This window comes from Sus scrofa, chromosome 3 (assembly GCF_000003025.6).
Source record: "Sus scrofa isolate TJ Tabasco breed Duroc chromosome 3, Sscrofa11.1, whole genome shotgun sequence".
Lineage (NCBI taxonomy): Eukaryota > Metazoa > Chordata > Mammalia > Artiodactyla > Suidae > Sus > Sus scrofa.
In genome coordinates, this window is record NC_010445.4 from 127,038,556 (window position 1) to 127,056,430 (window position 17,875).

Sequence of the window (17,875 nt, forward strand, 5' to 3'; positions counted from 1 at the left end):
ATTTCCCTGGTTTGGATTTCTCAAAATCGGAACAAAGATAAAGTGCATGTCAGTACAACTCAGCAACGTGGGCACACTGGCAGCAGGAGTAACAATGGCTCACACCTACAGGGCTCTTTCCACACACAGCGGACAGCTGCTGGTTCCGAATGCAGGGACGTTATCCTAACAGAGCCGAGGCTACGTGAAGTGGTTTCCCCAAGGCCACAGAGCCAAGAATGAAACCAAGATGCCACCTTTGTAATTTCCTTTTCAGTTCCAAAAAACACTTCCCTGTTATCTTAGCTGCTGTTCTTTCTGACCTCAGGTGCTCTTCCCTCCGTCTGTTCGAGGTAAACAGCTGTTAAAAAGACAAGCAGCAGCAAACCAAGAAGAGAAAGCTATTTTCCTTTGGGGGGAGATTTTTTCTAGAGCCTGCACTCGCTCTGCACCGCTGCTGCTGCGGCAGCCATTCCGCTCGCGCGAGCCGGGGTTCACACCGCCGTGTGTGACCCGGTCCTTGCTTTGAAGGCCTGAGGTTTCTGAGAAAGCCCAGGCCAGGGAACAAAGCAGGACCAGCAGCTCCTTCAGAGCAGACCCCTGGCGTGTGTCTCAGACTCTCCGCACCCAGCACAGCATCTGACACCTAGAAATGCTCCGTGGACACGGGATGAATGGGACCACACGCGTCTCCTCTCATTTACGCCCGACGACACTCGGCGGGCCGTCAGGGAAAGGTCTCCTGTGGGAGGTAAACACAGCCGCATCCTGGGAAAGTGGCAGGTGGTCAGAGGGTGTCGAGCCCTGGCAGGGAGGTCAAAGTCAAGCGATCAGGGCGGGGCGGGACAGGACACGCTCCAGGAACAGTCACACTGTGTCCCACTCGGCCAGTCTTTTCAGGGCCACACCCACGGCACATGGAAGTTTCCAGGCTAGGGGTTGCATTGGAGCTACAGCTGCCGCCTACACCACAGCCACAGCAATGTGGGACCAAGCCACGCCTGTGACCTACACCACAGCTCACAGCAACGCCGGATCCTGGACCCACCGAGTGAGGCCAGGGATCGAACCTGCATCCTCATGGATACTAGCCCGGTGTGTTATGACTGCGCCACAACGGGAACTCCCTCAGCCAGTCTTTTTAAACAGAGTGGGTTTAAAAGGTTATCTTACTAGAATACAGACTGATCAAATGCACACCATCACATCCTATAAACAGGATGGTCAGTGAAACCCACGAGGCTGCGTTCACGCATCTGAAACCGGCCACGTGGATGCCAGTGGCTTGTAGTTGCCCTTTGGTAATTTTTTAGTTATAACGAGATGGAGAAAAGTCTGAGTTCCAAATACAAATAGAAACAGGTGGTCACAGACGTTATTTTTTAAAAGCAGCCCAAGATATTCTTTACTTAAACTGATTCAAAAGCTTGGCAATAGTAAGAAACTGTTTCAACTCTCTACCACTGGCAGCATCTAATGCCTGCTTCCGTCCTTACCTCAAATACGTCAGAAAACAAGCACCTAAGACTTACGGCTACACTAAGCCTGTGTCAATACTACCTCAGCATCAAGCACGGGACACTCATTTCTTCTTGTACAACTGGCTGCTGCTTCGCCTGACATTTAAGTGAAAGTGGCCCAGGCATACACATACGCGCGCACACACACACACGCACACGCGAAACACCAACCTTCAGCATCTTGATGCCCATGCTGCCCTGCTATTTTTTTCTGCTGTGATCACCCCAGAGCTGTGCTTAGCACATAGCTGACACTCAATAACACTGAGTAAATGAATGAATTGTGTCACCAGGACAACCAGAGTCTAGGACAGCTCTCCTCCTGCCCCATCTCTGAGAACCTGTCTGGCCTGTAAAATGAGTCACTGATGAGGAAGGCTGCGGACCTGCTGAGGTCCTTCCATGCATCCAGGGGCACACATGTCTCTTCATCGAAATGGCACTAAAACGCTCTCGCTGCAGAGCCACGTCCCTGGGCAATGCCAGGCTGAGCATCTTCTTCAACACCTGTCGTGCTGCCTACCAAGGGGCACCCAGGTAAATCAGTGAGTGTGCACCCTCAGCTCATTCTTATCAAGAGTTTAAAATGTTCCAGGGGAGTTCCCATCGTGGCGCAGTGGTTAACGAATCCGACTAGGAACCATGAGGTTGCGGGTTCGGTCCCTGCCCTTGCTCAGTGGGTTAACGATCCGGCGTTGCCGTGAGCTGCGGTGTAGGTCGCAGATGCGGCTCGGATCCAGCGTTGCTGTGGCTCTGGCGTAGGCCGGTGGCTACGGCTTTGATTAGACCCCTAGCCTGGGAATCTCCATATGCCGCAGGAACGGCCTAAGAAATAGCAAAAAGACAAAAAAAAAAAAAAAAAATGTTCCAGGCACAGCACCTCACTGCTAGGAGATGCAAACATCAGAGTACAAATCTTGGCTTTTGAAAATTTTCCAACAATTGCTGTAAATATTAAAGATAAAACCAGAATCGAGACCATGCCAAGCCCCAAAGAACCTCGGGGGAACTTCAGGGTCCCCACATCAGTTCTGCCCCTAGTTCCCTTCATAATCTGGGGCAAGTCCCACCATCTCTGAACACGGGGAGGGCATGAACCCTGTTAGTTCTAAGGGCACCTCCTAGAACCATCCACGACCATGGACACACAAACCAGAGCACTACCGCTTTACCCCGTCCTCACGGACATCAAATAAACTGTCCTCGTGGAGTTCCCGTCGAGGCTCAGTGGTTAACGAATCCGACTAGGAACCACGAGCGTGCGGGTTCCATCCCTGGCCTCGCTCAGTGGGTTAAGGATCTGGCGTTGCCGTGAGCTGTGGTATATAGGTCAAAGATGTGGCTTGGATCCTGTGTTGCTATGGCTATGGAGTAGGCCAGCGGCCTACAGATGAGGCTTGGATCTGGCATTGCTGTGGCTGCAGCATAGGCCAGCAGCTATAGCTCCGACTTGACCCCTAGCCTGGGAACTTCCATATGCTGCGGGTGTGGCCCTAAAAAAGCAAATAGAAAAAGGAATTTATAGCCCGCAATTTACAACCCCTAGCCTGGGAACCTCCATATGCCGTGGGTGCGGCCCTGGAAAAGACAAAAAGACGAAAACAAACAAGTGGCCAAAATGGATGTAAGGGTTGTGCCGGTGAGAGTGAAAATCGGCACAACCCTTTAGACACCAGCCCGCCGGCGTCTTCCAGAGTCAAACATCCACCCAGCAGACGCACGACCCCGGAGCCCCACGCCCAGGTAGGTACCCAAACATAAATGAAGAGGAGATACATCGACACCGACGTGTGTTCGGATGTTCATCAGAGTTTTAGGCGGAACAGCCCCAAACCAGAAAGGGCTCCAACGCCCCTCGGTGGGCGAGGCGCTGACAGTCACTGCGCTGCGTCACCCGACGACGTCACCGCGCAAGAAAAAGCAGTGATCCGGGGTTACAGCGACCGCGACGGGCGCCAGGCCCAGGTTACGGGTCGCAGGAGTCCACGTTTGTTCTCAAGAGCACGTGAAATTCTACCAACGACAGAGCCGGCGTGACAGAGTAGACGCATGACACCGCGTGGACCTCAGAGGGCACCGATGACGGAACGCCCATCTGACGCTGCCACGTCTGGCAAGACTCCCTGAGCTGCGCCCTTCACCCGGGTACCGCCTCCTCCACGCCCGTTGTCCCTCAGTTGGGCTGACGTTTCAAGAGGAAACAGAAACACGGGACGTGCGTCTCCTCCCGACTTTCCATCCCGCTTCCTTCTTTCTCTTCACCTGGGAAGAAGTCCAGCCTCCCCTGGCGACCCTTGCTTCAGGCTCAGGACACTAAGAAACACTCGGGATACCCGAGGACGGACGGCGGTGGGCGGCACAGGACCCTCGGAGGGCTGGAGCCCGCCACGGAAGGTCAGCGTCGCTGGGCAGGGCGGCACGAGGCCCGAAATCTTCCAGGACCTTCCAAAGGCCTTGAAGACCGATTTCTCTAGGTTCGCTGGTTCCCAATCCCCTCAACGCGAAGGCAGTTGCCAACGTCAAGGCCCCAGGCGTCTGTGCGCCCACCTGCCCACGGCCTGCCCCCCCAGCGAGGCCTGCCGCGTCTACGCAGCGGGCATCACCAGCTGTCCTGACAGGAGCTGGCTCTCCCGCCAGCCTCCGCGGGGGGAGCGCGCTGCAGGCCCCGCTCGGCGCCTCCCTGTCCCTACAGCCCCCCCCAGCCGACGGTCCGGCTCCTCACAGAAACGCACGGGAGAAACTCAAGGATGCGCACGTTAGCTTGTGAGAAAAATTCTTCCGAAGGAAGAAAGAAACGAGAGATGCTGTCACACACTTCCTGCCGCTAAAGTCCCTCGACTCCCCCCAGGCCGCGGTCCTGCTTCCTCCCGGGCGGCGGCCTCCCTTCCTGCCGGCCGAGCAGCGCTCCAGCTCCAGGCCCTTCCCGCCGGCTCCGCAGGCGCTCGCTCCATCGCCCACCCCGGTTTCCTCCGGTCCCAGCACGGAGGCCCCAGCCAAGAGGTCCCCCCACGAAGCCCTCACGGCTCCTGTCCCCGGGCGGCCTTCACCTTCTCCCACAGGGCCCGGGGCCCACCAGCTGGGATGGAGGAAGAGGAACTCATCAGGGCAAGCAGCGCCTTTCCAGGGCACACAAAAGGCAGCCGCCTCCTCCGGTCACTGAACAGACAGCACCCGCTCGGTGGCCACTGGGACGAGCGCCCTGCCACCCCAGCCTTCAGCGCCACCGTGAGGACACAGCCCGGAGCCCGGCCCCCGGGGCGCTGGGGGCAGAGCACGGAAGGTGGGCTCGGGCCCCCCCTCGCCGCGGCGCCCTTCTCGTCCCAGTGCCGCAGTGACAAACCACAGGGCCCACACGGTTCCCAGACGAAAGCCCCGAAATGCAACGGTCCAGCTCCCCACGACCTGCCGGCCGCCCGCCTTTCGTCTCTATCTCGGCCGTCCCGGCGCGGCCCCACACCCCGTTCCCGTCTCGGCGCCTTCTCCAGGCCCACCCCTCCTCTGCCGGGGACATGGGGAGGACAGAGGGGACGGGGAGGCGTCTCAGCAGCCCTCCCTCTCTGAGAAAGCCTGCTCTCAGCCTGCCCTGTCTGCTGTTCACTGGGGATCCACTGTCCTCCCCACGAGACGCCTCGTTCCTTGAGGGGGAGGCCCGCGTCTGATCCACTTCTGCCCCCGCCACACTGGGCTCCTCGCCCTGCTCGCAGACAGCCACGACGACGGCCCCATCTGATCTCATGCCCACGGCCCTTTCCCCTCCAGCAGTCATTGTCTGATTCTATTGTTTAACTTGAGCCTGAGGAACAGGAAGAGATGCAACATCTCAGAGGCTGAGAGCAGCCCCTCCACCCTGACCCTGATTTACAGATTCCTGAGGCCACAGCCCACTCCCTGTTCCTCTTAGGCGGTTCAATGGCTATTTGTGGACTAGTTTAAACCAAACCCCACCACGCTATACGCTCCTTGGGCGCCAGGCAATGCGCCCCACATCCTCCGATACCAGCTGTGGCACGGGAAACCACTCTACACATGCCAGAGCTTGTTACGTGACTAAGACCAAGGGCCTGACGGCCGCATGGGACCCTGGGTCTGATATTCCCAGAGCCGTGCGTGACCCTGGGCGTTGCCAGAACCCCGGGGATCTAGAAAGGACAGTGCAGTGAGCCTGCTTGGCACCTGTCCATTCCCCTGTGCCCAGCATGAAGTCAGCAGCTTGGATTATCAGTAATAATAATCCTTGGATTATCAGTAATAACTGCCATGCGTGCAGCGCAGCGTACAGACAACAGAGGGCTGGTCGGCAAAGCGGCAACGCCCTCTCTGTGTCAGGCGGGATGCTAAACGCTAAGAATGATGACGAAGGTGGAGCTTCGGTTCCGAGGCGGTCATGCGTACCGTTTCAGCCTCGTACCAACCCCAGGAGGCAGTTCGGGGATGTATTATCTCCTCATTTTCCGGATGGTGAAACCGAGGCTCAAGAGATGAAGTCAGCGTCCCAAGTAAGAAAGACAGTACATGGAGTTCCCATCACGGTGCCACAGAAATCGAATCTGCCTAGGAACCATGAGGCTGCGGGTTTGATTCCTGACCCCGCTCCGTGGGTTATGGATCTGGCGTCACTGTGAGCTGTGTGGTGTAGGTCAAAGATGTGGCTCGGATCTGGCGGTGCTGTGGCTGTGGTGTAGGCCGGCAGCTGCAGCTCTGATTTGACCCCTAGCCTGGGAACCTCCACATGCTGCGGGTATAGCCCTAAAAAGACAGAAAAGAAAAAAAAAAAAAAACAGAAACAGCACAGGTGGGAAGAGACACAAACTGAAAACTTGGACGTGACCCTAACTCCTGCCCTCCCTCCACCACAGCGCACAGCCTGACGTGGCTGCGATCCTGTCACAGACCCTGTGAAGAACCAGCCCAGACAAAACCCAGAAGGTTGGCAGAGTCACGTCCAGGGCTATCCCTCTCTGACCAGGGCCCGGGAGGTCCTGGCCTCCTCTGCCGGCGCAGCACAGCCAACCCCACTCAGCCAACGCGGGAACAGGGTCCCGCCTCCCACGGCATCCGCTTTCGGAGCCCCCAGGGCGCCTCTCCTGCTGCTCCCCTGAGAAGGCCCACGTGCGGTCCCCATGACACCTGCCACCTCCTTCCCAGGAATTCTCCATACCTCAGCAAGGTCCCTCTGGAGGACACTCCTGACAGGCCCTGGGGAGTGTGGGTGACAGACACTCATGACAGCCCTCAAATCGCTCCCCGTCTGAGTCTAAATGTGTGGTTCAAGTTTATTTTTAGGTTTTTATTTTTTCTATCATAGGTGATTTACCCTGTTCTGTCAACTTCTGCTGTACAGCAAAGTGACCCAGGCATACCCATTCTTTTTCTCACACTGGTTCAAGTCTGTAAGTTTCAAACCCTTTAGACACCACAATCATCACAGAAATGAAAACTGCTATCCGAGGACAGCTCTGCCACCGACTTTGGAGACGCGAGGGCAGAGGGGGCAGCCAGGGCAGCCAGCGAGGGTTAAGGGGCAGGGTCAAGCCACAGAGCCTGGCACACAGATCAAGTTCACCCCACATTTCAGGTCCTTTGGGGCAGAATTTTGAGACGAAAGCCTCACAGCAGAAGAACAAGGCATTAGGCCCCATCGGCTAGAAAGAGGAGAGAAACCTGGGCTACAGATGCCCAAGGCCAGCCTGGCTCCACCACTAACTGGCTGTGTGGCCTTGGCCAAGGGGCAGCCTCTCAGCCCCTGCATCACAGAAGGGCAGCTGACCACAGGAATGCTACAGTGAAATTTCCTCTAGACATAAATTCTAGGAGTCTAAGCTTCTGGGGGGGGGGGCAGGGAAATGACAAAAGTCGACAGACGGTATCATTTATCATAAATTTCAACATCTGGTTTTGGGGACAGGAAAATTCGCAGTGACAGATGAATGCCAAGGGCCAGACTCATGCAACGCCAACACTGAGCCCCTGGCAGAGTGGACAAGAGCAGTAGTGACCACCCCAGTAGGAATCTGGAGACACTAAAACCCACGATCAAAACAGGGCCGCTGAGCATAAAAAACTTACACTCTAACTGAAATATACAACCGACACGTCAAATGGTCCAAAAACATTCCCCAAGTGACTAGCGGACATGAGGGGATGTTACTGCTAGAAACAGAGTGAAGAGCAGCCAAAGAGAGCACATTCCCACACCCCCAAGGGCCTGTATCTGATGCCTTCCGGCCAGGCTCCCGGATCCCCCCGGGACCCTCTGAGCCGGGGGTGTGATCGGTGTTTTACAGGAGAAACGGAGGCTCACAGAGTTAACTCTCACTGGGTCACCTGGCAAGACAGTGGCAGAAAGCAGCACACTCACAGCCTGGACCGTGACCCCACAGCCCGCAGGCTAACATTTTCCTCATGCTTGAAAGATCCAGTTCTCCATAAACCGATGATCTGGGGAGGGGTGGGGAATGACACCAAAATACCAATGGCTAGTTTTTTAAAAACCATCCTGGTTGGAAATCCCACAGAAACCAGTTGTACACCGTCCTGTTTTCTGAAATAGAGAAGCCAGTGCAGTTCTGCCTCTATTCTCAGGGTCCCGGGGAGCATCAGAGACCGCCTCGCCTGGACCACGCCGGACGGTTGGCGTGGAGGCAGAGCCGTGGCCGCCCACGCCGCATGGCCCGCAGGCTGTGCTTCACTCTTGCTGCCATCTGCCGCCTTCCTCAGCACCCGTGGTCCGGCCCAGACTCTAAGGCAGCCAAGCTGAGGCCTCTTCTGGTGATTTCCGGTTCTGGGACATGTTCTAGATGGCAGGGGTCCCCAAGTGTCTGACCGCTAGATGAGAGGGGCATAATGATGCCTAAGGGCTGGGGACACATCATAAAAAGGTTATTAGGGTGTGTGTGTGCGGACAGGAGTGGAGGACGGGCCAGCGAGTGACAGCTTCCAGGATCCGCCGGGTTTGGCACCAGGACTTAACGCCTAAGAGACATGAAGTGGAGAGTTAGGAGGAGAGCCAGTGTGTCAGGGCGGGAGCTGTCACATGCACAAGAAGACACGGTAACAGCGCCCCTCCCCGGAACACCTGCTCCGTGCCTGGCGCTGGCCCAAGTGCCCTCTGAACACAGTTTCATCTAACTAGTCATTTAGGGAGTTCCTGCCACAGTGCAGTGGGTAAGACGCCAAGTACAGTGGCTCAGGTCACTGCAGAGGCATGGATTCGATCCTCAGCCCAGCGCAGTGGGTGAAGGGATCTGGCATCACGTTCCCATTGTGGCTCAGTGGGTGAAACACCCGAAGTTGTCTCTGTGAGGTCCCCTGGCCTCAATCGGTGGGTTAAGGATCTGGCGTTGCCACAAGCTGTGCTGCTGTAGGCCTCAGGTGAAGCTCCGATTCCAGCCCCACCCCGGGAACGTCCATATGCTGCAGGTGCACCCGTTAAAAAAAAGAAAAGAAAAAGGAAGAAGGATCTGGTGTTGCCACAGCTGTGGGGTAGGCTGCAGCTGCGGCTCGGATTCAGGCCCTGGCCTGGGAACTTCCAGGTGCTGCAACTGCAGCCAGAAAAGAATAAATGATAAATAGGTAGTGACTTAGTATCATTCTCAAATTTCAGAATGAGGAAGTCGAGGACCAGACTGAGCGTCTAAGACCAACGACGCGTGAGCCGGTAAGCGGCAGAGGTGCCAACGTGTCCATGTCCCTTCCATTGGTTTCCACTCCCTAAAAGCCCCTCTCGCGGAGGCAGTCGGCAAACCCACAGAAGCCCTCAAATCAAAAAGCTCACCTACGGTCAGAAAGCAGCACATGAACTAACAAGGCCAGTATCCTGCCCGGCAGGCAAACCGCTAAGCCATCCCCTGGTGCTGATGCAGACAGCGGACCGCCTGAGACGCCCCGCCAGGGGCACGCGGTGCCAGGGCAGTGTTCCAAGGTGGTGCCCCTCTGGCAAAGGGAAGAGCCTCACCCTAACCGAGGAGCAGAGAGGTCAGCCAGCATGTCCTACGTGGGACACCGCCGAGGCGAGCGATGGGGGGTCAAGGCAGGGATCAAGAGCATGACGGGCAGGAGAGCAAAAAAAGGGGTATTGTACAAAAGGTTAACAAACTGAAGGCGTTTCGGGTTTTCAAAAAATTCTGGACCCGGGATGAAACCTTACATAGGATGGAAGGATTAAGTTTCACACAGCTTACCGGATGGGTGGTATCTGGGTTACTGAAAAGATACCCGCACGTCCAAAGGTGGTGAAGTCGTGTAGGGAGGACAGATCTGAAGAAGCTTTACAGAGACTCCCATCCAATGTTTTACTCGCTGATGTCAAAAGTTCTCCAAAGTCAAGCTGTTTATCAGGGATAGGGCCAAGCTCCCCCTGCCCCAAACCAGACCTCCTGGTGCCAATCCAGAGCTCCCTCCCTGCCCTGGAGGGCCACCCTCCTGCCCTCTTACTAAATTTCACTAACCACCTCCTCTACATACTGGTTTTAAGTCCAACCCTCACAGAAGGTGGGGCTCCACACCACAGCCACCGAAACATCTAGAAACGCCCTCCCACCAGGCAGCCTAGACTTTCTCGGACCAGCTCTCTGTACGAGAAGCAAGCATAGCCAGCCCCTGGAATCGCTATTAATAGCAATAAGATTATTATCACCAACTAGTCCTGCACCTCGATCATGGGCGGCGTCCTGGGGGAGGCATTCAATCTGCCTTCTTGCTTCTGATCCTCCCGACAACCTGCAGAGTGGGAAGCAAAGTCGACCTGCTCCAGGCCACCCTCCCGATAAGAGGGAAAAGTTGACTTTGGAGCCTGACCTTCTACACCACAGCAGGTGTTCAGCGGGTGCTGGCACAATGCAAACACACACGAGCACCACTGCGTCGCCAGGCACACCAAGCAGTTTACGTCCGCAGAAAGCCTAAATCATCAGGGCTAAGCTCGGCTGCTGATGACGCTTGACGAAGGGCCCAGGGAAAAGGTCTTTCCTTCATGTCACATATTCCAGTGACACTGTGAACAAACACACATTCAGCCCCCCCCCCCCCCCCCCCCGCATAAGCACTCATGGGCTCCTGGTAAAGGTTCAAGGCGGACCATTACGCAGGAGCTACACCGTGGCACCACCCGAGAGCCCAGCTCGTGGGTCTGCCCTCCAAGCAAGATCAGAGCAACTGGGACAGAGGGGCTTAACAGGAAACCGGCCACAATTTAGGCCGAAGTCCACTTGTTTCATGAGAGTTCACCACACCACAAAACCCGGGCTGGGGGCTAGAAATACGTTCTCCTAGGGGTTTTTTTTGTCCTAGTCCCATCTTAAAGCCTTAGAACTGTATTCCAAGATTTTCCAGAGCCCTCTCTGCCTATGTAGACTAACAGGCACTTAATATTCCAAAATCGAGTATTTTAACTTACTCCTAATCTTAACGGCTTGTTAAAGCCTCAATAGCTTCAAATTCCTTAATGATGAGTTTATATAAAGGTAATTTTTTTCAACTAATTTCCCAAAGGAAACTTTGTATACAGCCTTCAATAAAAACTAACAGAGGAAGATAATATGAGAAAAAGAAAAATATATGTATGACTCAGTCACTTGGCTGTACAGCAAAAATTGACAGAATACTGCAAACCAACTATACTTTAAAAAATCAAAAAGAAAATGAACACACATGCACCACCTCTCATTTTGGGGAACACATTTTGCTGGCTGTATTTACCACACTCTTTCCTAATTACTTCTACCTGCCCCTTACAAGCACACCGTGAGCCTTGGTAGGTCCATATTTATAGACCGCTCAGCAGCTAGCAGAGTGTACAATCAAACTGATTGACGAGTAAATAAATAAGTGAATGAAAGAATACACACCACAGTGACCCAGCTGCTCCTTTGTTCTGCCTCAAATTAGTTCAGGTATAAACAAATCAAGTGTTGGCTTCTCGAAATAAATGCCACCTCCCTGAAAAATACCGTATATCTTTGATTTTCCACCTAACTAGATCTTAAAAGTTATTTCGATTAAAATTCATCTGCATGACACAGTAAGCAGATGCTTTTTTAAAAAATACCATTTTAATAGTTCCTCCTTTGACTCAGTTCATCTGAGTTCCTATATCAACAGTGATTATACTTATGAACAAAAAATGTGCATTATAAGAAAATTTTAGGTTGTTGGAAACTGAAGCACAAACCTTTGTCCCACACGGCTTCTCTCCCTAACGCATAAAGTCGTCATTCAGGGTAGACAGCAATAACATACACAAGGCTGCTTGTGCACCTTCTAGAAGCAAAACTTTGTTTTTTATGTTACTGGGCCTCGGTTACATCCACGCAGCTGAGGCTCACCAAGGACCGGAGGAAACCTAACAGCCTCACCTGACAATCCGCACACAATCAGAAGCTGCTTCCCCCAAGTCATGCTGCCCCAGGGAGGGCGATTTTCCTCCATAAAGGAGGGAGGAAAAGAAAGAAAATTTAAAGCACAAAGGGAAAAGAAAAAAAGGTGATAAAATGGCCAGGAGCTGTGGATTCTCTCCTTGAATCGTCCTGGAACCATAAGGAGGACCAGGCCCTTGGAGCCCCCCCCCCCCCCCCCCCCCCCCCCCCCCCCCCCCCCCCCCCCCCCCCCCGCTTCTGACAGTGATCTGGCCACCAGTGACTCTCCCCAAAGGCTTCCTAAAGAAGGCCCAGCAAAAGGATGCCACACTCGGTTCCAACACAAGATGTTCATTCCAGGCCAGGCTGAGAGCACACCAAGCACGAGCAGGCTGGACGCAGCTGTTTCACTACTGGGACTACTCATGGTTTGTGGCATCTCATCTCCCAAGGGCTGATCCTCCCAGAAGAAAAGACTTACAAAAGCAGATCGGATCTCGGAAGCTCCCGTTGTGGCTCAGTGGGTGAAGAACCCAACCAACCAGTATCCATGAGGATGCGGGTTCGATCCCTGGCCTCATTCAGTGCGTTAAGAATCCAGGGTTGCTGTGAGCTGTGGTGTAGCTCGCAGATGCGGCTTGGATCTGTGTTGCTGTGGCTGTGTGTGGTGTAGGCTGGCAACTGCAGCTCGGATTTGACCCCTAGCCTGGGAATTGCCATGTGCCGTGGGTGTGGCCCTAAAAAGCCAAAAAGTAAAAATATAAAAATATAAAAGCAGATCTCCAGAGGCTGCTACAAAACCTTAGTGCGTTGATTCGACGTGCACCGTATGCCAAATGGTGCTGGAACAGCAATGGCCAGTCTCAGTGAGCAAGGGAGCGTGCACTTCCGGTGGCCCCGGCCAGGTTAGATTTTATCTGTGAACCACCAAAGCACACTCCCAGGAGATCACAATCCAAACAGAACGCCCATCACTACTGTCTGGACAAAAAAGTAAAGTTTCTTTCCAGCACAGAGCACAGACCTCTGCCCTCACTTCCAAGACAAGAAACACACACACACCGAGCACCTGTGAAATAGACACTGTACCTTCATCTCCTTTTTCCATATGAGGAAACTAAAGCTAAAAAAGATCAACCACCTTGCTCAGAAGGGCAGCGCCACCAAACCGTAGAATCAGGTTTGAAATCCACATGTGTCTGTCCAATAACACAGTCCTTGGTCTAAGGTGCTGCCATAAACACTAAACTTATTTGGACCCTAAAACAAGCAAGCAGGGAATCCTCTGCCGGCCAGTCCTTCGCCTTCTCGTTGTCTGAATTCATCCTCTGAAGCCTAGCTCATTTCTTTCTCTCTTCTCCCTTTCCTTGGTTTAGCATAGTATCTGGCATCAAGTAGGTGCTTAATAAATGGTGGCCGAGTTGAAAAAATGTACGTCCACAATAGGAAAATTACGGGATATTTTCTGGCTGAGGCACGAGCATTTACTTACATCGGTCAACTTCATTTCCATATACACGTACACACACCCAAGTCCACCTCCGGACAAGGAGCTCATAGTCACACCACACACAGCTCAGCGCACATAGCGGCAAGAGGCTACGGCATACCGGAAGAGCTTTCGTTGAAAACTCTTTAGGCAAATACAGAGTGAATGTTTCACGTGCAGAATCATTCCACCCCCGTTCTACAACGCCGACCTCACTGCTCAATGTGGATAAAATATCTTCCTGGACAAACGCTGAATTAAGAAGGAAGACTGCTGTTCATGAAATAAATGTGAGCTGATAATACTTAGTTTGGGAATGCATTCCTCCCCCCCCGCCCCTTTTTTTCTTTTTAGGGCTGCACCTGTGGCATATGGAAGTTCCCAGGCAAAAGGGTCGAATTGGAGCTACAGGTGCTGGCCATAGCCACAGCCACACCAACACGGGATCCAAGCAGCATCTGTGACCTACACCACGGCTCACAGCAACACTGAATCCTTAACCTACTGACCGAGGCCAGGGACTGAACCTGCATCCTCATGGATACTAGTCGGGTTCTCTTCCGCTAAACCACAATGGGACCTCCTGGGAATATATTCTTGTACTCATCCTGATATTCAGACAGGTCTGTGAACACGAACTATGAAAATCTCATCTACAGTGCCCTAGGAAACAGTCTAGGGTTTTGCATCTTGACTTAATTCCTTTCCACAAACCACCCCTAGAGGAGTATAACTACAGGGAAAAGAACTCAACTTGGAAACGAAAGACCCAGATTCAAATCTAACCCTCCTTCCCATCAGCCACGTGGCCTTGGAAAAATCTCAAACCTCTCCATCAGTTAAAAAAATGAGGATACTGCCTATTTAAAACTTTTAAACCATTTAGATGGCTCGAAATGGTTGGCATATAAATAAATGCTACTCAGTTAAATGTCTAGGGAGACGGAATTTACTTCTCTTACCTTCCAAGAAGCAAGACCTCAATTTCCTCATTTGTAAAATGAAGGAAAGAGTACCTACGCTTTTGGGTTGTCATGAGAATTAAGAGGTCATATAGACTAGTGTCTGGCATAGAATAAAGTTTATGGAACAATTCGCTGTTATTTTTTTCCATACACGCATGGCTTCACGCTACCCAAAATACAATGAAATAGTAGAAAGGTTAACAGTTATACTTACGCAGATCAGACCCCACTGGAGTTACTATTTATGAAGAATAACTGCTGTCAATAACTCTAAATGTACTATACAATTATGAAGTACAGTGAGGAGAGGGTGTGGAGAAAAGGGAACCCTCCTGCACTGTTGGTGGGAATGTAAAATGGTGCAGCCACCACGGCGAACAGTATGGAGGTCCCTTGAAAAAAACTAAAAACAGAAATACCATATGATCCAGTGATCCCATTCCTGGGCATACATGTGGAGAAAACGCTAATCTGAAAAGATACACACACCCCAATGTTCATAGCAGCCCTGTTTACAAGAGCTAAGACATGAAAGCAACCTAAATGTCCACCGACGGATGGATAAAGAAGATGAGGTGTGTACACACACACACACACACACACACACACACACACACACAATGGAATACTGCTCAGCCATTAAAAAGGATGGAGTAATGTGATTTGCAGCAACATGGATGGATCTAGAGACTATTACACTAAGTGAACTAAGTCAGAGAAAAACCAATACCATATGATATCACTTATACATGGAATCTTAAATATAATACGAATGAACTTTCAAGACAGAAACAGACTCACAGACATAAGAAACAAATTAATGTCTACCAAAGGGGAAAGGGGGTAGAAGAAGAGATACATTAGGAGTTTGGGGTTGGCAGATACAAACCACTGTATGTATAAAATAAACAGCAAAGTCCTACTGCATAGCACAGGGAATTATAGTCAATATCACGTAACAGGCACTAATGGAAAAGGAAGGGCAGCTGATCCTCAAACCCCAAAATGATGACATGAGAGCTGTGCTCACCCTACACATAAGGCTTCCACTCCACAGGGTAGTCACAGCATTAAAAATGTAATGCAATTCACCACATTACAAGCTAAAAATGGAAAGCCATATGGTCATTTCACTTGATGCAGAAAAGGCATCTGACAAAATTAAACACCCATTCATGTAGGAAAATTCTCAGCAAACTAGAAATAGAAGAGAAGCTGATAAAGGGCTTATGGAAGATACCTACAGCTATGTCACATTAGATGGTGAAAGACTGAATGCTGTCCCCTAAAGATCAGGAACCAGGCCAGGATGCCCGCGCCCCTGACCGCTTGGCGCTGTACAGCAGCGCCTAAGCGCAGGGAAGCAAGCAATACACGGCAAACAGCAAGGAAGGAGATACAACGTGTTGCTCACAGATGGAATGATCTTTCATACAGAAAATCCGAAGGAATCCACGAAAAGGCTACTAGAACCACCACTGGGCTAGTTTCACGCAGGAGCAAACGCTGGGGGTGGCAGAGTGTTTCACGTCATTATCTGGGCGCTGATGACATGACTGTCTACTTGGCAGAGTTCACTGACTGGCACCCTTGACCCCAGGGGATGTTATTCTCTGTAAACCACGCCACAATACAGCTGACCCCAACAGGAAACCCGGGGCCACTCCCTCCTCACACAAACGCAACCCTGCACTCAGAGGCCCCGAAAGGCTTCCGGCGCTGTGGTTTCCCGGCCCGTCTCGAGGGGGGATTTCTGACTAGGAGATCAGAAGAGGCCCTGGAGGGATGGCAGTGGTGCGGGGATGAAACACCTTCTGCACGAGGCTGTAGGGATCAGGATTCCGCACAGCCTGCAGAGACACAGCTTTCTAAGGAGGAAGCAGCTGCAGCCAGCGAGGCTGTGCAGGGCACACGTGCCACAGAGACCTGGCGTGTCAGAGCCCGACGGGCCACCTCTCCAGGGGACCCCCATCTGGCTCTCTGACACGACAGGCAAGAAAAGTGAGGCTCCAAGAAGAAGGGGTGACCTGCCCAAGAGAACACAGACGTTTCTACCAAAGCCCGAAGGAGATGGGGTTTTATAACAGCGGAGCAAAAACAAAACGGTGCTGTGTGACGTGAATGTGTAGCTTACGCGCAGTGAAGAAATTACAGCAAATGAAAGATCACTGCACAGCCTGTCCAGCAGCAACGCCAGCAAGTGCTGGAATCCGGATGCAAACCCCGAATCAGAGGCAAGGGCACCCCGTCACCACCTCTGGCCGTGAAAGAGGGAAAACCACAGGCCACACACACACAAGACACCCCCACACAAGACACACGTGTCCACAGAACCGCACCCGTGGTCCACACGGCAGACACAGAGCACCCCCCGCCCCGCTCCCCACCAACTCCTTTGCCCTCTTCCGCTGCTTTTATTTTGGAATAGGTTTTTAAGACTATTTTCAAACGCTACCTGACAGAATACTAAGAGCCTACTGTGTGCTCCGTGCTTTTTACCAGGAGAGCAAGATGCAACCCCACTGTTCCTGGTGGCTCAGAACCCAGCCCTTCAATCCCACAGCTGCCAGGCCAGATTCTTCCTAAACTGCAGAAGGAAGGAGAATCATCCCAATCTTTCCAAAGATACATGCGAGTTTTTATCTAAAAGCCGCAATGTGCGAGTTCCTATTGCGGCGGCGCAGCGGAAAACAAACCCAACTAGGATCCATGAGGATGCAGGTCTGATCCCTGGCCTTGCCCAGTGGTTAAGGAGCTGGGCATTGTCGTGAGCTGCGGCGTAGTTGCAGACGTAGCTCGGATCTCATGTTGCTGTGGCTTCGGTGTAGGCCAGCAGCTACAGCTCTGATTCAACCCCTAGGAACGTCCACATGCCACAGTTGCGGCCCTAAAAAGCAAAAAAGAATACAATACAATAAAATGCACAATGTAAGTGAGAAAGGTCTCAATCCAGCTTCAAGATCCTCAGATCTTCTCCATTTTCACTTACTTTTGAAAAGCAAAAGCCAGAAAGCAACAGTAACAACCACAGCACACACAGAAACAGGGATTTCCCTCTCCTTTTTACGCTTCTACTCACGCAAGCCAGAAACTTGGGTGTTTTCCTGGGTTCCCACCCCTTCCTCAGCCGCCACAGCCAAGGGCTCCGAGTCTCATCCCTCCTGTCTATTTCTCCAAGTCGGCCCTTCCTCTCCATCCCCCAGCTCCTGCCCAGGCTCTGACCTCAGCCTTTCACCTCTGAACCCTTCCCAGCCTCTCCCTGCTCGTCTGCCCCTCTCCCTGCTCGTCTGCCCCTCTCCCTGCTCCCAGCCTCAGAGGGATCGTTCCGGCTCAGATCTTGCCCCGTCCCTGTCCTTTTGCTCAAAAGCCTGCCAGAGCTCCCCAAGCAGGATGAAGTCTAAGCTCTTCTGCTTAAGGCACAACTTGAAGAGATAAACTAGAAGTCAACACATTCTCAGAAGCAAATAAACACCTTTTATTAGACACCGGAAAGGAGAAGGAGAAAGAAAAGCCGAGAGAAAAAAGGATTTTAATGGTGTTGGAAATAAACTACAGTTCCAAATTTTAAAG

General features: G+C 52.4%; 1 protein-coding gene across 7 annotated transcripts in view; it reads right to left on the reverse strand.

Annotated features, from left to right (window-relative positions):
• ASAP2 (ArfGAP with SH3 domain, ankyrin repeat and PH domain 2) overlaps positions 1 to 17,875 on the reverse strand; it is a 161,976-nt gene that overhangs the window by 117,584 nt on the left and 26,517 nt on the right. For 3 of the 7 annotated variants that reach the window (XM_021087868.1, XM_021087865.1, XM_021087863.1), the window contains exon 1: positions 4,547 to 4,615. The exons of the other annotated variants lie outside the window; for them this stretch is intronic. In XM_021087868.1, the coding sequence (XP_020943527.1) occupies positions 4,547 to 4,600 (54 nt within the window). In that variant the 5' untranslated portion in view covers positions 4,601 to 4,615. Of the gene's footprint in view, positions 1 to 4,546; positions 4,616 to 17,875 lie in introns of those variants that run through there. 7 annotated transcript variants of the gene reach the window in all.